General features: G+C 43.5%; 1 protein-coding gene across 1 annotated transcript in view; it reads right to left on the reverse strand.

Annotated features, from left to right (window-relative positions):
- sytl4 (synaptotagmin-like 4) overlaps nt 1-21,112 on the reverse strand; it is a 35,469-nt gene that overhangs the window by 1,441 nt on the left and 12,916 nt on the right. The window contains exons 2-15 of the mRNA XM_084332465.1: nt 13,278-13,471; nt 12,323-12,382; nt 11,405-11,514; nt 10,117-10,231; nt 9,159-9,440; nt 8,926-9,040; nt 8,716-8,815; nt 7,918-8,015; nt 7,639-7,734; nt 5,428-5,606; nt 3,745-3,847; nt 1,534-1,695; nt 1,354-1,459; nt 1,127-1,235 (exon numbers count right to left, since the gene is read on the reverse strand). Coding sequence (XP_084188591.1) covers nt 1,127-1,235; nt 1,354-1,459; nt 1,534-1,695; nt 3,745-3,847; nt 5,428-5,606; nt 7,639-7,734; nt 7,918-8,015; nt 8,716-8,815; nt 8,926-9,040; nt 9,159-9,440; nt 10,117-10,231; nt 11,405-11,514; nt 12,323-12,382; nt 13,278-13,396 — 1,754 coding nt within the window. The 5' untranslated portion in view covers nt 13,397-13,471. The remainder of the gene's footprint in view (nt 1-1,126; nt 1,236-1,353; nt 1,460-1,533; nt 1,696-3,744; nt 3,848-5,427; nt 5,607-7,638; nt 7,735-7,917; nt 8,016-8,715; nt 8,816-8,925; nt 9,041-9,158; nt 9,441-10,116; nt 10,232-11,404; nt 11,515-12,322; nt 12,383-13,277; nt 13,472-21,112) is intronic.

Consider the following 21,112-nt stretch of genomic DNA (forward strand, 5'->3'; position numbering starts at 1 on the left):
TGTGGCCTTTACAGATTTCTACCACACCCTCACACATCATTTTATATTTCCTTCATGTGTTTTGTTTTTATGTGTGTGAAACAAATAAAATGTTGCCGATTGGTAGAATCCTTCCTCAGCACAATCCATGCTGTTCTTCATACAGTGGACTGGACACCCACAGCTGGGGCTAGTTATTAGCCACAAAACTAATGTTATGTCAATAGAGCCACACTCTATAAATGCTGAAACCTACTCCACAGTCCACAGTGCACCCAAAGTAGGTTTCAGCATTTACTAAATGGCTTGTACAGGGAGTAGCCCCATTGACTATGCATTAGTTTTGCAGCTGTGTAGCCAGAGCTTCAGGTATCCAGTAAAAATAACTGCATGGACTGCGCTGACTCTACCGATCGACAACATCATTGTTAAGTAGGAAATAGGGCTAGGGTTCTTACCCTTTAAAGTGTCAATAAAAAAGTGTACAAAAGCAAGCACATCCAACAAACATAATACTTGCTGAACAAAATATATATATAAAAAATAATAATAAAAAAAAACGTTTAAAGAGCTTGCAAACAAGCAACAATCAAACGACTACGCTCCCAAAAATATATTGGCAGATTACCGTTTCGAGCTAATGCTTTTCTTTGGACATAGTGAGAATGCAGATACCCATATCACCAGGTCTTGTAGGTGAATTAGTAAGTAAGTACGTTTTTCACTGTATGCCCTGGTATGCATGTGATAAATAAACCTCTTGAATCTTGATGTTTTATTTCTAAAGCACATTTATTGTACTGTAGTTGCACCACAGTGCTGTACATATAAATGGCACTATAATAAAACACAGTAAAACAACAGCAATACAAATATGACAAAATATGATTTAAAAAATTTAAATAAAATACACAACATAAAACAAGGTAGGTGTGAGATCCAGACTATCCAGACTAAAAAGCTCAGTTTAAAATCTAAAGCCTGGGTAAACAGCAGGTGTGTCTCTACTCGTATACCCTATGTCAAAAGAGCATTAGCTCAAAATGTGGTAATCTGCCAGTAAATGTTCATATCATAGTTTAGTACGCAAACTATCTCATATCATAGTTAAGCATGCATCCATTTCTTCTTTTAAAGTGTCACTAACCCTTTCACAAAGGAGTCTGACGTGCCCCCGGCTTTCATCGCAGTGAGACTCCTCGCCTCTTTGATCAAGACATGCAGCTCTCCCCCTTCTTCAATCTTTACCTTCTTGCCTGGAGGGAGAGACAATCACATCCTGACAATCAGACAGAGACACCTCAGGGGAAGTAGAACACACAGGTAGAGCCGACAGGGCGTGTCTATTCCCCACTTCTTGACAAACTGACCTACCTTTGGTTCCGTCCGCCGGAGGCATTTTGGCCGCGATATACTTCAAGGAGATGACCAACTCCCCCTTGTATTGTGCAAAGGCGGAGGCCTGCACAGAGGAGGCTGCCTGTGTAGAGGGAGACGTGGTCACAGCTAGATCAAACAAAGATAAATACAAGCATACATCTTTCCCTGACGTACCTTCCCCATGAGTGCCAGCTCCATTTCCTCGGGGGAGTCCAGGTCTCGGCAGTCCAGAGAAACCTCTACTTCTCCCAGGAAAGCGTTGCGGCTGATGCGGCCGTGGTGCCAGACGGATAGCAACAGGGAGCGGGTCAGCAGCTGGGAACGACTGATGGAGTACTGGATGAAGAAAAGAGGAGTTATGTGAGGGGGAGCGTGCGTATAGATAGATAAGGATACACTTCATTAATCCCCTTGGGGAAATTCAGTGACATACACATACAGCCCATAGCCTCATTAAACAAATATTTCACAATCATTACATTTTGACAGTAATAATGGTACACATAAATTCAAACAGGCATGTATGTACATTTGTTGAAACATGTCGACTACAGTATATCCTGAGACAAGCGTACGATAGATTGATAGATAGATACTTTATTGATCCCCTTGGGGAAATGCAGGTATCCAATACTGTAGCTCTCATCAGTCAACAACTGCTGCGGTCAGGCAAGTGCTACCGGAGTCTCATGGCCAGTACAGAGAGACTCAGAAGGAGCTTCTATCCCCAGGCCATCAGGATGCTCAATGACTCCATGTAACAACCCATCATCTACACTCATTGCACACACATGTCCACACACTCACTTTTAAACAAACACTCACCTTACACTCACTTTAGACACTACATTATATTTATCTATTATTAAAGAGATTTGCACTACATTCATACCTCATTTGCAATTGCACTTTACCTGTTTAACTGTTTACATTTTTTTTACTCAGTGTACTTAGACTGTACCTAGGTTGTACTATATGTATATTCCTCTTTACTTACTTAAAAAAAAATATATATATAGTTACTTTACTTACTTTTTTTTTTTTTTTTTTTACTGTGCACACTCTCAGGGGCTCATACAGAACCAAGCATTTCACCGTAAAGTATGCGTATTTTATTGTGATATTTAATAAACAAACTTGAACTTGAAATTACAGTTGACAAACGTTAAAATAGAGACATAAATGGACACACAATAAGAGAGTCAAATGAGTAAAACAATGTGGTGGACAAACAATAAAATCAGTACTTAAGTTAAAAAGTTTAAAATATAAAAAAAAGGTAGCAGCAGTCAAATAGATCAATACATTAAGGTAAATGAGCCCTATTGCACAGTGTTAAAATTATCTAAAAAGGAGCTAAGAGGAGCTCTTCATTTAGATGCGCGGGTTGCAGAAGCATTCTAAACTAATCAAAGCACTCGTTAAGAACTCAAATGAGCAGTAGCTTTATTTGAAATTTGATTATTCCCTCTAATTTGTAATATAAATGGCTCATACTATAATCTAAATTGCTTGCGATAGAGTGCAAAAGGAAAAGTTATGTTATAGTAGTCAACTAGTTTCCAATTCTGTAGCTTTGTTTGGTCAACACTTCCAGATGATTAAAAAAGAAAAAACAATGACTGACAAAATCAATAATAATAATAATAATAATAAGTATTATTATTAATAATAATAATAATACAATAATAAATCTATAATGTCAACAGCTATTCTTATTTTCAATGTCAATATTAAAGGTCTGGGCGTCATTAGGTGTTGAACTGTACTAGTGATCACAGAGCTGGACTGGTAATCACAGATGTGTCATTAAGTCCACATCAACGTTTCCATCTAGTTCTATAGTGGCCACTGATAAACCATCACCTATAAAGTTGTGCTATGTACTTTTGGGAGAGTCAGATACATGAACATATTCTAAGAGGTAACTGTATGAATAAACTAACTGTTCTCAGGGGAAATTTTGTCCCTGGAACAATGAAGCTAGAAAGCTACATGAACAGTTACTGTTGCACAATTTTGCACACACACACACACACACACACACACACACACACACACACACACACACACACACACACACACACACACACACACACACACACACACACACACACACACACACACACACACACACACACACACACACACACACACACACACACACACACACACACACACACACACACACACACACACACACACACACACACACACACACACACCTTATGTATGGCTCACAGTACCTCAAATGATTTTGTTTTGTGATTAAATAAGATAGATTAATTGTAATAATTCATGTATAGTACAAAAATATGTTATGTAAACTATTTGCAGACTCTAGAAATGTGAACAAATCCTCCTCCCCCAAACTGCATAGTGCACCTTTAACTTCTCGTTGTAGACGGGGTTGACTGTGTTTCTCTTGGTGCTGGTTTTCTTTTTGCTCTGGCGAGCCTTGTCTGGAAGAAGGTAACATTTGACATACCTAAAGAAACAAGAAGAGCAACGTGTCAAACAACCGTTTTCTATCTGTTGCAGGATACCGTTCAACTATCAATTCCCCCAGAGTGCCTTTATTTTTTAACGAAATCAAATTAAAGATTGAATAAAAATGTATCGTCATCGTACAGAACAAGTACAGTACAACGGAAATAAGTTGGCATCTAACCAGAGTGCAAAGTAACAGAAAAGTGCAATAACAATAACAACATGTCTAGATGTCTGCAGACTTTCAATTTCCTGTCAGACTCTAGTAATCGCCTCTGGGAAGTAGTCTGGAATGGATGGAAGTTGCGTCAATACAAAAGAAGGGTATTATGGAACAGTGCGATCCTGAGAGTCATGCGTCCAACACTGCTACTTGGATACTTTCAGTGTGTAAGGCTGAAAGTTTGAATATATGACATGGAAATGATGTCAATACTGTGGTAACATCAGTGTCCATCATATCTCATGTTGTAAGACCAACACTGAAGAGGGTTGGATAAGGTCCAGAAGGATAAGAAGGTTCAGCGCTGAGGTTGTGCGCTATATGCTTCAAGTGGCAATTTCAATTTAAAGCTGCAGTAGGCAACTTCGGAGACATTAGCATTAGACTGGGTTTACCTGCCCAGCAGGTAAAACAAAATAAAAATGCTCCAAAGATTATTGAAACAAATAAAAGATTTCTCAGCCGCTGATCGGCAGTTGGTTTTGCACATAGTGTACTTTTTGACAAGGAATGTGATGGTGGTCTGATGCAACCCCCGGGAACACCACTTTGCAGGCCAAAACATTTCTGATTGGCCTCATCGGACAACGGCTCTCTGCATCAATAACCAATCAGATGTTTTCTGCCAAGTGGTGTTCCCGGGATTGCCTTCTTGTTTATTCACTTCAAGCTGCTGGTGCCTCTGGGAGTCTGTGGAAAACCTGTGTTGTGTGTGCATGGGCTTGCAAAGTGATGCACAGCTCTATTTCTGCTGGTCAGTAAAGTTCAAGTTGGTGCTGTGCATTCTATCAGTATTTATTGTATCATGGATTTTTTTTTTATTTTTTTTTTTAATCTTTAAATCATGAAAAAACTATTTGGGTGTTTAAATTAATTCAAAAATTATTTGTGCAAATATTCAGTTTGATACTGTGAAACACTTGCTATTCTATTACCATACAGTCCAATATGATGAATGTCAAATGGATTATCCAATGTTACTTTACACTCTAAGCAAGATATCCTGAAATATAGGGATATCAAAAGAAGTCGTTCTGAATATCATGACATGTCATACGATAGGAGCGATATGGGTATCAGAGAATTTCCCCGATGCTAAAATGTCGAACATGCCAGAAATCAAAGCAAATTGACTTGCTGCACTTTTGACACATTAACTCTCTCCAATGGAAAGACATTTATTATATATGAATATCTTTTGTCCAATGACCCCAAAATGACAGCCGAAGTCAATACTGTTCATTAAAATAATTGATCGGATCAGTAACTCGGTATGGGCCGGTACTCAAAGCCTGTGTACTATTGGTATCGGTGCCTCCCTAACACCAGCCCTAGTTCACGTAGCCACTACTCACGGGTTGGAGCGGTGGCGGGAGGCATCCCCGTGGGCCAGGCCGTGGCACTGCTTGATGAAGACGTCGAGGCTCTGGGTGTGTTCATCATAGCGGAGACTGAAGACCACGTCCCCGCTGACCTCTACGGTGTCATAGTCGCCGGCCTCACTGTAGATACTCATCATGCTGCCCAGCGTGCTCTGGACACGCAGAGACAGACAGACACTTACATTACAACACAATATTCACCTGGCCTCTTAGTAGATTAATCGGTTTTGCTTCTTTATTATTCTTTTTTACGCTGAATGGTTTATTTCATGAACAATGCTAAGCACATGTCTGGTAAGCATAAAAAAGGCTCTTCTGCACAATTGCATGTAGGGAACGATATTTTTACAGATTTGTCGATGAAATCAACTAATATTTTCAGAAATATCGCCTAAAAGGTACATGCCTAAGTAAATGGAAGATTGCTCAACTTCTACAAGGCCAATTTGCATGTTCTTGGTATCTAGGAACATCTAGGGACCTGGGGGTATGTATTTCCAGTGTCAGAAATATTGTGTCTGTTACTAGGCTTGAGTAAATTGTAAAAAGAATAAGGGAGAATATAAATTATGATTTATTTTTGCATCTGTGCCGGTGAATAACACCATGTTACAATTGTGAGCAAACCGAGCTCGCTCACTGAGCTCATTCAGCACCTTCTTGAGATCAAGTGTAAAAAAATCTAAGCAAATTAATACAGGGAAGATGATTAAACAGAAGGATTTGTAGATACAGTAATAAATGATAATCGATTTTAATTAGAAATTCATATTTGACCTTGAACTTGACCTTATTATGGCCAAATCATACATTTACATTTAGTCATTTAGCTGACGCTTTTATCCAAAGCGACTTACAAGTTCTGTACGACAAGTCATCAGGAAGGGCACAACTCTATCAGCTGAGTAACAATGTTCATCAAAGTGTTGCGTGTTACAGTGTAGGTTAGTTTATTAGGATAAGTGCATGACAGTAAGGTTAGTTAGGGTTAGATATTTTTTTATTTTTTTTAGATAATGGTTGAAGAAGTATCCATACATCTATGGATAGGGAAAAAGCTCCTCTTTCCAATGGCAGGGTTAAATCTGGATTTAGTCATTTCCTTGCTGTTTTACGATAAGAGATATAATTAGAATTTTTTCGATAAATTCTTATTTTCGGTAAATCGTATGAAACATCGGTAAAAATGAAAATATACACTTTGACTACCGTTTCGATAGGGTTATGGTCTTTACTCTTGGCAAAAAAAACATTAAACCTCTTAAAATCCAAGGGCCCACATGTGGGCCCTCATGAAGACGATTCGCGATGCCACTTTTCCAACCGCTAGCGGCTTGGTTGTGCATTTCCTTTAATACAATATATAGATAGAATTATAGCCCTATTTGTTGCCTGTCAATTGCCCTTTCAGGTGACAAAATCCATTCAGCGGTTCTCGAGTTACATGCCGATATGTGAGGCGTGCGCCAAAGTACGCAAAAGTACACATTACCACCCCCGACTCCCGGGGCTCTAGCTCTGTCAATCATTTGGCGATCTCGAAAATCTTTGGACAGGGTTGTAGCCAATGAGTGTGGCTTTCCAATGATACCCCATGATATGATAATTGGGGATCTAATACGGTCTCTATTGATCAATTTATGATAAAGAAAAGCAGGGTCCCCCAATTGGGGGACCTTACGGCTTAACAGGTTGTTTTGTCCACTAACCAAACTCTGTCCACTATAGCCAACTTTTGACGTGCACACAATATTTGGACAGACACGACACGAGGGCTAAAAGACGGCCGGCTTAGTTTGGATGTAATTCAAATATTAGATGTTTGCTTACAGCTGCTCTAAGGAAATAAGTAACAAAATGTGCAAAATGAGCTTGAAGAATAGTGAATAATTGAGGGTAAAGAAGAGCGGACAAATAAATCATATTGTGAGAGCTAGTTTAAGTTTATTCACCATGTTTTCTATACACATGAAGTCAAGCTGTTGTCCGAATTGCACTCCCTTAAAGACAATCCCCTCCCCCCACTGGTGGTAGAAACCAAATAACTAGGCTTCGCACACTGAGCAGACCTCCTGACATGAAGCAGGATGTCCTGAAGTGGTAGATGTGCCTTAAAGATATCCAACATAAACTCTTGTGGCGTCTGTAAAGCAATAAGCAGGGTAGTTAATGCAGTAACTTTACCTTGGAGCTGCGCCGCAGACTAGAGGAACTCGAGTCCACTGTCTTTTTGTGGATGTTAACTAAATTATCAATATCCTCGTCCTCCTCCTCATGTACCTGTAATGACAAATTATTTCGATCAGTGAGGATGTTTTTTTTTTTCAATCATAATTATTATTATTATAATATATAATACATATTGATATAATTATATCAATAAGAATCATAATATCAGCATTGTTATTTCTACACACGGCTGGAATGATTCCATAGGTAGGATGAAATGGGTAAGATGCTTACTTGCGCATCAAGGCCAGGCACAGACTTGCTCCTGTTGCCCATGGAGGCCTGCGAGACAGCGCCTTCTTCCTCACGGAGGTCCAGGGCTGATGTAAATTCTGTTAAAATACACATATATATATATATATACATATATGTCCATATCTGTCTGAATATACCTGCATATAATCCTCCTATATACCTACCCCAGATAACCCATATAACTCTGTATGATAGCATGTACAATAATGCTGTATATACCATATATCTATCCACATCGGTCTGTACATACCTGAACATAATCCTTTTACATATCTGTAGATACTATATCTATACATATCCCTTACCTACTTTTACGCTGCTGGAGAGTATGACTTACTACCATATTGTCTTTATACCTGCATCACTGTACATATTAATATTACCAACTCTGTACATACATCCGATTAGCACTACACTCTGTAGTACTAATTTATATATTTTATACCCAGTTTAATCACCTGTACATTGTATATTACTATTGCACTTTACTGTTACATTTAGTCATTTAGCTGACGCTTTTATCCAAAGCGACTTACAAGTTCTGTACGACAAGTCATCAGGAAGGGCACAACTCTATCAGCTGAGTAACAATGTTCATCAAAGTGATGCATGCTACAGTGTAGGTTAGTATATTAGGACAAGTGCACATTTGCACTCTGGTTGGATGCCAAACTTATTTTCATTGTACTGTACTTGTGCTATATGATGACAATACATTTGAATCTAATCTAATCTAGATACAATCGCACTGCACAGACAAAATAAGGTGAGGCTCACCTGGAGGCTTTGGACCACGTCTCACACTCTTCTTGAAAATTCCATCAACTTCCAGGCAGTTTGACTGTGGGCCTGCACTGGGCCGATTGACCTCTGGGGCCTAGGATGAGAGAGAATGTAAATAATCACAACAGTAGGTAATAACTCCAGGCAAGAATTATAGCTGCGGAATCCCTTTGTCAATGACCGTGTCTGAAGAAAGCAGCTTACAGTGTTTGTACTGGAGACAGGGCTGTGAACGCTGATACCGTCTGCTTTGGAGGCGACGGCTGGAATGGATACACTGGATCCTGTCGGACTGGACTGAACCTTGGTCTTCTCTTTCCTGGAGTACAATACCAATTGTAGCCTTCAGATGAACCATATGCATGTCTTGCGAACACGATACATTGTCTGAATGTAAACAACCTCTATGGTATTTTATTATGAATACACGGATTTACCTGCCGGAGTCTGGAGTTCCGCGATCGGACTCCGTCTCGGTCCGAGTGCTACACAGACTGGCTTTTTCTGTAGACTCCGTGTCGCTGCGCGCCGGCTGGCCTTTTGTATACTCTGTGTCGCTGCGCGCCGGCTGGCCTCTTGTAGACTCTGTGTCGCTGCGCGCTGGCTGGACTCTTGTAGACTCCGTGTCGCTGCGCGCCGGCTGGCCTCTTGATTCAACATGCGTCTTCATTTCCACCGACTCTCTTGACCCAGCAGATCCTGAAGTCTCGCTTGGTGGGCTGCAGAAAAGAAAAAGCACGCCTTGAAACCATCTCTGAACCCAAGTTCAGTAACCATCCCTCCAGCCACCATCTCTGAACCCGAGTTCAGTAACCATCCCCCCAGGCATCATCTCTGAACCCGGGTTCAGTAACCATCTCTCCAGCCATGATAACCATGTAACGGTTCAAATCCAACAACAATTCCGATTTCTTAGGCAAAGATTCAGTGAATCATAAAAACATTTTAGCATTTTTCTTTTACCCATCACCCATACAAAAACAAAAACATAAGTGCATACATAAATAAAAGAGTGAGTACCAGTATAGATGTTACTGATCCTGGACTAGTATACCCATCCATCCATCCATAGTATACATCTAATATCCATACCTACCCGTCCCCACATACGGTACATATCAAATAAAAGATATAGATAAATAAATAAAAGTAAAAGAAAGTGACTGGTATCCAACTGCGATTGGGCGGATTCAAATCAGAAAAGACTGCATATGGAAATGAAACCGTACACAATTATGTGCGTTTAATAGATGACGTGCAAATATATCTTCGATTGAAATCAATGATACATTTTTCAGATCAATCATGCAGTGCATCGACATTCATATCGATGCACTGACGATTGTTTTTACACCCATAGTCATCAGTGAGATAGGACGACAGACGACGCCTCACCCCTTCCTGTTGGCCACCCGGTCTTTGGCTCTGGGCCGGGCCACAGGGGCGGGGTCGCTTGGCTTCATCTCAGCACTCTTCAGCAGCGCTTCTCCCACGGACTCCCGCTTCCTCACTGGAACGCAGAGCAAAAATGTAAACATATATATATATATACCAACTTACTCTGGGGTAACATGGGTCTTCCAGTCCCTCCACTCTGCATTAGTAAAGTGAGAACGGGATACATTTTATGGTATCCCGTTCTCACTTTATCCAATCAGGAGAGAGAACCCTATATTATTTGCTGGTAGATTATATAACTTGTTTCAAGCATATATGTTTTTATTTCTAATTTTTGTCAGACCATTTTTGCAATGTAGAGTTCTCTCTCCCGATTGGAAGAACGGGATACCAGAACACATATTTTGTGTTTACTGCAGAGCGGAGGGACTGGGAGACCCAGGTTACTGACCAAACACTCTATATCAGTGATGGCTATCAGAATGTAGAGCTACTATTTAGATAGATACCAGTTTCCTCTCTGTGCGTTCAGTAGAAAGCCATCTGGGGGGTGCTCCAGTAGCACACCATGTTACCGCGCTCGCGCGGGACTCCGTTCTGCGTCACGGATCTGGTTGACTCCGAGTTCGATTCCCGGACCCGCCGTCATTTGCCGAATGTCTCCCCCTGCTCTCTCTCCTGTTTCACCCTGCAACTGTCGGTCATGCTTGACCAGGAAAGCGATAAACGCAAAAAAAAAAAAAAAAAAAAAAAAAAAAAAAAAAAGCCATCTGGCTGCATGTTAGCCTAGCTTAGCACAATGAATGGAAACAGACATGACCGGTTAGCCGAGGCATTGTCCAACTAACACCTCTCCCAAAGGCTAACCGTAACCGGCCATGTCTGCTTCCATTCATTGTGCTAAGCTAGGCTAACATGCAGCCCGATAGCTTTCTACTGAACACACAGAGAGGAAACTGGTATCCATCATCTTGTCTCTCTCTGGAGAAGACTATAAGCTAATTTCCCAAAATGTTGGCATGTTCTTTTAACTTATTAACTCATTCATGCAGCCACTCTGTCCCTAGTGGCGGCTCACAGACATGACACTGTAAAATAAACAGTTTAATCTATGCTCAAATGCTTTGCATCTGTGACACTGTGTGTCTTATTTAATTATATATATTTTTTTCATTGATTTGAGAAAAACATTCCAATGACGCCGACGTTCCGTTCTGCCGCAGCGGAGCTCAGTTTACATTCCGCGTGGAACAGCGCGTTGCCCACATCCTCTTCCTGCACTTACACGGCGGCCGCTTCCTGATGGAGGCTCGCACTAGGTCACGTCCAGTGCTGGCAGAGAAACGGTTGACCCTCAGATCATAGAACCAGTCCCCCGTGCTTTTCTTTAGGTCTCTGGGAACCAAAACAAAACGATACTCTACGTCATCGTTATGTCCTTTTAAGATAAATCAAACTTAAAAGATGTGAAGATGTGGCGACAGAGACAGACGGAATGAGGGATGGTTTTCCCCAAAGTGTGGTACAAAAAAAACACTGTTGGCACCATGTCAGCTCAACAACTCTTATACTACTTAGTAAGGTTTTATATAGCTCTATTGAGCTTTGTATGCATGTACAGTACCAAGCTCAATAACGAACTGAGGGTTAAGTCAAGTAATTTCCGGCAATGGTGCATTAATGACTTGCCCAGAAGACCACAGAAGAAGACGCCATTACAGGAAATTAACAGCTTGGCTGGAGGATTTGAAAGGAGATTTGGGAGAGAAAAGGGTCATTTTATACTGTATTTCAGCAGCGGCTTGTGTTTTCACCCCACCAGCCTTTCCGTTGATCCCTTCGAAAACACAATGCGAACTTGCAATAATTTATTAGGACGTGTTATTGACTTACCCTCAGAATACGCAGCGGTTTGTTACAGAGCTTTGTATTTACATACATACATACAAGGCTCAATAGAGATAGTTTTTAATAGATACATTTTTGTTGTGGCAGTGATCGTGCCAATTTAAGGGAGTGGCAATGCACACAAAAATGAGTCTCTTACGCCTCTTTGTCACACACACTGCACAGCCAGGATCCAATGGGGCGAACTGTTCGGCAGGTAGGGCACACCTGGTGTTTACAAGCCCTACACTGGCTGGAGCCGACAGCCAGCAGACTCAGAGGCTCCAGGCAGCGGCCGCAGCTGCGTTGACTGTACCTTCCGCTGCTGCGCTTGGCCCCCTTCCGCCTGATGTCCACCAGCTCCGTCTTCAGCTTCCTAAAAACAAGAAAAGGCTTCAGAGGTTCAATTCATTGAATGAGTCAAGGGTTCAAATGTCAAGAGGGTTCAAAGGGCCAATGATTCCGAGGGTTCAAGAAGCGGCTGAATAAGTCAAGGGTTCAAGAGTCAGTCGCTGGGCGGCTAAGTGGCGCAGTGGGCAAGGCGCTCATCACTAACGCAGGAGATGCTGGGTTCGAGCCCAGCTCTCGGCGTTGCTTCCGGCTTGGCTGGTCGTTCATACTAATACAATTGGCAGTATTAGGGGGTGGGAAAGCCGGTGGGTGGGGATCGGACGTTGTGGACAGCGACTCCTACAGGTCGGTTGGTGCGCCTGTACAGCAGAATCAGGAAGCAACGGGGGCAGCGTGAGCCTCCCACGCGTTACTCCTCGCCATTGAGAGATCGCGCTGTACAGGTGAAAATATGCGACACCTGCCTCCTCGTGTACCGGAGGGGACACGTGATGCAAGGCTTGGTCCACATTGCAGCCGACCAGTGGGAGGCATGGTCTAACAACGTTCGAGACAGGGGAGGGTAGAATTGGATAATACGAAAATTGGGATGGGAGAAAAAGTAGATAAAAAAAATAGTCAGTCGCTGTCCTTTGACGAGCTACGCCGTCACCAGTCTAGCCTGTGTTAATGAAAGTGATAAGACGGGAAAGTGGCAGGGTAAGGCAAAGGCTCTTAAACGTCTTTAGCCCGAGACCCACCTTGAGTAATTTGGTATTGTCCTGAGACTCAGGCCCATTAAAAACCTTCTCATATTCTTGTCATGTGGGGACCCACCAGAAACAGGCCTACAAGCCATTATGGGTCTTGGTCTATAGTTTAGGAAACGCTGCCCAAGTGGGGTGGGGGGGGTGGGGATTAATGAGGTGAACTCTACTGACCGTATGCGCTGTTCCTCGGCCTGCCTCAGCTCCTCATCTCTACGCAGTACTTCCAGGATCAGCTCCCGCTCCGAGTCAGTCAGGAAGCCCAGGTTGATCATGTCTGCTGCCTGAGGCATTGCGCCTCTCTTTAAAGGCTCTCTGATCGGGTCAGCCAGCCCCTCTCCCTGGGGCCCTCTCCTTCAGATGGTTTCCTACAACACAGTAAGTGAAGTGCATCTTAATTTATGGAACACCTTTTAATGCAATTTAGCAACAAAGCGTTTCACAAATTCTAAGATAAAAATAAATGAAAGAGCAATTGCACAACAACAAATAGACTTCACAAAACAGCCTATAACATGTTAAGAACACCTAACAGCCTATACAGGTTAAGAACAACTAACAGCCTATGACAGGTTAAGATAACCTAACAGCCTATAACAGGTTAAGAACAACTAACAGCCTATAACAGGTATTAAAGGAGCTCCCGTCTTATACGGAGCTACTGAGCAATTTTGATCCCGTAGTTAGACTGGCTGACGCGCCGTTATACTCCTGGTCTCATACCAAAACAGTCCTTTGTCCCAATGATACGTGCAGGCAGCTTTACTCGGAAAATGGCGTTTATTTTCCCTCACCGTCAAACAGGATGTCTTCATGAACTGATAAATAATAATGAACACAATAACTAATTAGATACAAACATTTCGACCTGAGACCTGCGTCGTGCGTGCGGTCAAAAACCATTGCCCTTTTCCGGGTCAAAACTCCTCCTCCTACAGGTGTACCTGACGCTTAAATAAAAGAAGCGCCACCCCCTGGTCACATAAATCCACTGCACATTAAGTCCATTTTGGCCGTTACACACCGGCCCCTAATTGTTAAGGCAGGCAGACATAACAATTCAAAACAAATAAATAAACAAAACAAATAAGAGCCAAAACATGACATGGATTAAGTGCATAGATCTACATTTCATGAACCAAACACAGTTTCGTCACCGGCCTTACAATGGTGCTACTTTTAGTCTGCAATTTCACAGAACTTTGTTTGTCTGGAAATACCTCCAGAACTCTGCCAAGTGGCCAGGACCCACGAGGAGCTGAAGAGTCCATGATGACCACAATATCACCAGCTGCCAAACTCCTTTTCCTCTGGTTCCACTTTTGCCTCTCTTGAAGCAAGGGCAAGTACTCCCGTACCCATCTTTTCCAAAAAAGATCTGAAAGATACTGGACTTGCCGCCATCGTCTTCTTACATACTGGTCATGTGGATCGAACACTCCAGGTGGCAAAGCTGGTTTACCCTTCAAGAGAAGAAGATGGTTCGGTGTAAGTGGCTCCAGGTCGTAGGGATCATCCGAGAGCTTGGTTATTGGACGGTCATTCAAAATGGCCTCCACTTCACAGAACACTGTATGAAGCCCATCATCATACAACCTCTGCTGACGTAGGACAGAACTGAGAACCCTTCTCACCAGGCGGATCATCCGTTCCCAGACGCCACCGTGATGTGAACCTGCCGGTGGATTAAAGCTCCAACGGATTCCAACTTGTGCCAGAACTCCATGAATCTTGTCTTGATTCAAAACGGCCAGAGCCTCCTTCAGTTCTCGTTCTGACCCAACGAAATTGGTACCATTATCGGACCGTAAGTGCGCCACTTGTCCTCTCCTGCTGATAAAACGCCTCAGAGCATTGATGCATGCGTCTGTGTCCAATGACACCACAACCTCCAGATGGATGGCCCTGCTTGCCATACAGGTAAATATGACTCCGTACCTCTTACAGGTTGATCTTCCCTTCTTCACTTCGACTGGTCCAAAGTAATCTACCCCTGTGTTGGTAAAAGGTGGTAGGTCAGGAAGGATTCTGTCTGATGGAAGATCTGCCATCTTTTGCTCCACTGCTCTGCCATTGTAGCGTTTGCAAAAGCTGCATTCAGCGATGATCTTCCTAACAGCTGCATGGGCGTTGGTGATCCAAAATCTCTTCCTCACTTTGGACAGTGTGTGAGTCCTTCCACCATGTCCCAGATTCTGGTGTACATGCTTGAGAATGAGCATTGAAACATGCTGGTCCTTGGAGAGAATGAGCGGATGTTTAGCTTCCTCTGGCATTGATCCTCTGCTCAGTCTTCCTCCAACTCTCAAGAGTCCATCTTCAAACACTGGATCCAGCTTATATATGGGACTCTGTCGACTCACTGCTGCCTTCCCAGATGTTAAAGCAGCAATCTCTTCACTGAATCTCAGTCGCTGACAGTAGCCAACGATGGCAACCTCTGCTCTCTGCAGATCCTCCAGCGTCAAAGTGCCGCTCATAGATGTTGCTGTGAGCTTTTGACTTGCAGCCTGCTTTCTCAGACGGCTCTGTTCCAACAACATGACCCTCAACCTGAGGAACCAGGCAACTGCAGTCTTCAGCCTCTTCCAGTCTGAGAAGTAGGAAATTAGCTGGTAAGTAGGACTGGCCATGTCACCCACACTGATGGCGTTTACGGTTGCCTCCTTTTTGACCTCCTGGTCATTTGAATCCACTGAGACGTCCAACACAGTTTTGGGCCAATCCTCTTCTGGCTTCCAAAGAAATGCAGGACTTTCAAGCCACCTGCTGCCATTCAGGAAGTCCAAGACCCTCATTCCTCTTGACGCATCGTCAGCTGGATTGTCTTTGGAACAGACATGTCTCCACTGTGAGGGTTCAGACCTTTCTCTGATGGTCGAGACCCCTACAAATGTGTGGAAACGCCTGTCCTCATTGTTAATATACTTCAACACTGAAGTGCTGTCAGTCCAAAATACCGACTCCTCCAACTGGAACTTCAGCTCTGCCTTCAACAGTGAGTCCACTCTGACAGCAAGGACAGCAGCCGTCAACTCCAGTCGAGGAATAGTCACAGCTTTCAGTGGTGTTACTCTGGCTTTGCCAAGCAGAAAGGTAACCTGGATGTGGTTTTCCTGACTCAACATCCGGACATACGATACAGTTCCATATCCACCTTCACTGGCATCGGCAAAGTGGTGTAGTTAGGCATGTCTGACCTTCCCAAAAGCCACTGGCTTAATGCACCCATTCGCATGGAATGCAGCCAGCTGCTCCAATTCCTCCAACCACCTTTTCCATTGGTGTATGATGTCCCGTGGCAAGTCATCATCCCACCCACATCCTCTTCTGCAGAGTTCCTGCTGCATTATTTTTGCACGCAAAGTGACTGGTGCCAGGAAACCTAGAGGATCGTATACTGAGCTGGCAATGGACAGCATACCACGTCTGGTGAGAGACTGTTGTTTCAACTCGATCTTGAACCTGAAAGAGTCCGTCTCCACACACCATAGTAGGCCAAGAGCCCTTTCCATTGGAAGTTTGTCTCTGTCCAGATCCAACTCCTTTAGATCCTTGGCCCTTTGCTCTGCTACGATGGACTGTAAAACACCACGACTGTTGCTGATCCACTTCTCCAAGATGAAGCCCCCTTTGCGACACAGAACAATAAGATCCGTTATCATCTGGATAGCTTCTTCTTCAGTCGCTGAGCTCTTCAAACAGTCATCCACATAGAAATTCTGCTTGACAGATTGGGTGACTTCAGCTGAGAACTCAGCCTGATTATCATCAGCAGTTTTCCTTAGGGCATAGCTTGCGCAACTAGGGGATGATGCAGCACCAAACAGGTGCACAGTCATCCTGTACTCCTCAAGGTCCCTAGTGACATCTCCCTCTGGCCACCAGAGGAAGCGCAGAAAATCCCTGTCCTCCTCAGCGACCTTCACCTGGTGGAACATGGCTTGAATGTCACCCATGAATGCCACTGGTTCCTCTCTGAAGCGAGTTAGCACTCCAAGCAGTAAACTGGTAAGGTTAGGACCCTGCAGAAGTTCACTGTTCAGGGATGCTCCTTGGAATGTGGCTCCACAGTCAAACACCACACAGTGGTTTCCTTTCCTCGGATGGTAGACACCATGGTGTGGGATGTACCACACTTTTCCTTTCTCACCATGCAGTTGTTGCTGCAGTACTTTCTCTGCATAGTTCTTCCCAATAAGCTTGTTCATGTATGCTGCATACTCCTGGTGCAAGCTTTTGTTATTTAGGAACCGTTTCCTCAAACCTTGGATCCTTTGCCTAGCGACTCCCACATTGTTGGGCAGACAGACCTCCTTCTTCCTAAAAGGCAATTTCAAACAGTACCTCCCTTCCTGAAGCACTGCTGAACTTTCCACAATTTCCAGAAACCTTAAGTCTTCTCTGGACATTTCCTTCTCCTTCACAGCTACTTCATTGAAGTCGTGATTGTACTGATTGGCCAGCATTTCTTCTAGTCTGCACACTGAGATCCTGTTGACCATAGCAGAGGGAAACTCTGTCTCCACAACACCACTGTTTCCATTCAGTGGACCATTAACGACCCATCCCAGCACCGTCCTTATAGCATACGGGCCATTCCCGTGACTGTTGAAGACCTCCCAAGGTTCCAATATCTTGGGAGCGTTGGTTCCAATCAACAGGTCGACATTTGCTTTTAGGCGTGGGATGTGTACGTTGGACAAATATGGCCATTCCGACAGTTCTTCAGGTGTCACCATGTTCTCAGCCGTGACTGGCATTTTCTTCCGTGTGAGAACTTCCGGAAGAACATAAAAGTCATCGCTGTCCAAACCAGCTATCCCCAACCCAGTCAAGGAGTAAGCTGGAACAACTGTCTCTTGCCCCATGGTGCTCAACAGGAAGTTGGTTCTTCTGCCTGTGATATTCAGCCTCTGCATTAGGCGTTCAGAGCAGAATGTGGCTGAGCTACCAGGGTCTAAGAAGGCGTAGGTTTGTATGATGGCATTTCCTTTTGCTGCTTTCACACGTACAGGGAGAATGGATAACACACACCGGTCCTTACCGGCCCCTGTATGTCCACATGTTTGCAGTGAAGTTGGTTGCTTTAACTGTTCTGGAGAAGATGGTTGCCTTTTAATGTGAAGCAGGGTGGGGTGAGTTTGACCACAGACTTTGCATACCAAGCGCCTTTCGCAATCTCTGCTCATGTGACCAACACATAAGCATGCAAAGCAAACTCCCTTTTCCCTCAGAAAGTGTATTTTCTCCTTGTGCCGCTTTTCCTGAAGTTGTTTGCACTCCTCCAATGAGTGACTGCGAGCACAGAAAAGGCATTCAGCTCTCCTAGCATTCATTGTACTTGGTGTTGGTGATGTCAGCTCCTTGGCTCTCTCAGATATGTCCATGGTTGTTACTGTGGTGGCGACAATATTTCCTTTTACTCCGTTGGGTGGATATGATTTAAACCTGGTGAGAGATTTTGTGCCAACCACACCAGAATTTGGATCCTGTATGTCACCAAACAGAGGGTCAGAAAGAATACTGGCGCGTCGCTCCACAAACTTGATCATATCATCGAAGTGAGCTCTTTCCTGTGTATTTCCCATTATGCCATGAGCCGTACTCCTCCATTGCTCCCTCATCTTGAATGGCAATTTTGATATTATGGCCCTCATGTTGACAGGCATGTCCAACTCCTGCATGTACTGAAGCTCCTCCATTGCATTGCATCAGCCACGCAAGAATAAGGAGTAGGCTTGAAGTGCCTTGACATCCTCAGATTTGATTGTTTGCCATGCCAAGGCCTTTTGCATGTAGGCATTTCCTATTTTGTACTGGTTTCCAAAGTGTTCTTTAAGAAGACCCTTTGCCACTGTGTAACCACGCTCAGGAGCCATATGCTGGCAGCTACGCACCAATTCTTGTGGCTGTCCTCTTGTGAACTGCTCCAGATAATACAAAGCATCAGCTTCTGTTGCCTTTTCCTCCACTCCTTGTTCAAATGCTTTGATAAATGCCCTATATTGGAGAGGGTCACCTTCAAAGGTTGGGATATCTCGTGGTGGCAGAGACCTGGAATGCTGTTGCTGCACCAGAGCAGCAGTTCTCATTTAGCCTCTCCATGATGGTAATCATGTTTGCAGGTTGGTTTGAATTGATTTGAACATTATCAGTTGTTCCCATTCTGCTTTCCTGTTCCTTGTGGTTGTGGTTATATTGGCGGTTAGTAGCAGTGCTATGCCATTGACCACGTTCCTTTGGTCTCACATCCACAGGCTTGTTTGGTGGTATTGACAATTGTGTCAATTTACTTCATTGTGTTAATGTCCCAGGTTGGTATTCTCTTGCAACAGGATTTAAGACCTTGTGGTGTTCCTTTTCAAAATAGGAATTCATTGCATTTGAAGGTGCACGAGATGAATGTTTACTTTCAGAGGAGTGCAACACGGCCAACCTTGCAGTGGTTGCAGCCAATTCAGTGTCCACCTCCAGTTGTTCCTTTTTTCTCTTCAACTGTAGTTCCTGCTCCTCCAAAGCATGTTTTTCTTTTAGAGATTCAGCACGAGCGAGAAGTGCAGCTCTATCAGCTTCAGCTAAAATCCTGGCAGATTACCTGCTACTTGTTTTTGAATATTTGCTCACAATGTTTGACAGACTGTCATTTGGAGCAATAAAATAAAATTAAATTAAATATTAAATGCAAATCACCTTCAGTTGTTTTACCATCATTTTCATCATGTACATTCGTTATACCTTCAATATTTGAAACCCACAGTTTTGCATTTGAAATACACTCATTGTTTGACAACATTTTTGCTTTAAACCAGGTGTCTTGTTCTTCTTTTTCATCATGTAACGTATAACCCAACAGATTGTCATGTATGCATTTCGCCTCATAACACACCTGACTCAAATCTGTTAGAGCATTCTCTACTTTTTCCCTCTCATTATTTAACATGAAACAAAGAATTGCATCTTTTATCTTGGCTGCCATGTTAAATTTACGTTTTCTGCTGGCTTCCAATTTGCCACAATGTTCTGCAACAGCCTTGGCAGTCATTTTAACGATGCGTTTCCCAGTGACGTCACCGCTAGCAGCGGAGGGCCCTGGGGTCTCCATGGAAACGTTTGACGCCGGTTTGCGCGTCTCCATGTTATTAGATAGTCTGAATTAAAACGAGATGGCTGGTGACGTCCAGTCGCGCAACAAAGTCAATACAAAAAAGTCCGCGTAGTCAAGTGTTATTCCACTTCCAGCAACCATGGATTTATGCTCAACCCCAAGTTATGTGTGCACACAATTTTTACATGGCCATGTATTTATATAGCGCTATAATCCTACCTCCTTGCGTTGGGTACCATGCTGTCGCTCACGGATCAGTACTCGCGGTCCAGTACTGTTCCTCAGCCAAACTTCGGGTCAGCACCGGTGTCTTCCTCGTCCACGAACGGCTGCAGGCGGAACCCCCGATGCAGCAGTAAACATTAGAATCCTTTTCCTCCACAAACGACAACAACAGCAGCTCCTCGTCTTTCTCTGGTGGTGGCGATTCTCCCACGTCCCAAACACAGCGAATCTTCCCCAGTCTCAAAACGAGAGTCCAACTGTTGCGTGGTTTTTGACTAATATTAAAGGAGCTCCCGTCTTATACGGAGCTACTGAGCAATTTTGATCCCGTAGTTAGACTGGCTGACGCGCCGTTATACTCCTGGTCTCATACCAAAACAGTCCTTTGTCCCAATGATACGTGCAGGCAGCTTTACTGGGAAAATGGCGTTTATTTTCCCTCACCGTCAAACAGGATGTCTTCATAAACTGATAAATAATAATGAACACAATAACTAATTAGATACAAACATTTCGACCTGAGACCTGCGTCGTGCGTGCGGTCAAAAACCATTGCCCTTTTCCGGGTCAAAACTCCCCCTCCTACAGGTGTACCTGACGCTTAAATAAAAGAAGCGCCACCCCCTGGTCACAAAAATCCACTGCACATTAAGTCCATTTTGGCCGTTACAACAGG

Source organism: Notolepis coatsorum (assembly GCF_963971535.1).
Source record: "Notolepis coatsorum genome assembly, chromosome: 16".
In the NCBI taxonomy this organism is placed as follows: Eukaryota; Metazoa; Chordata; class Actinopteri; order Aulopiformes; family Paralepididae; genus Notolepis; species Notolepis coatsorum.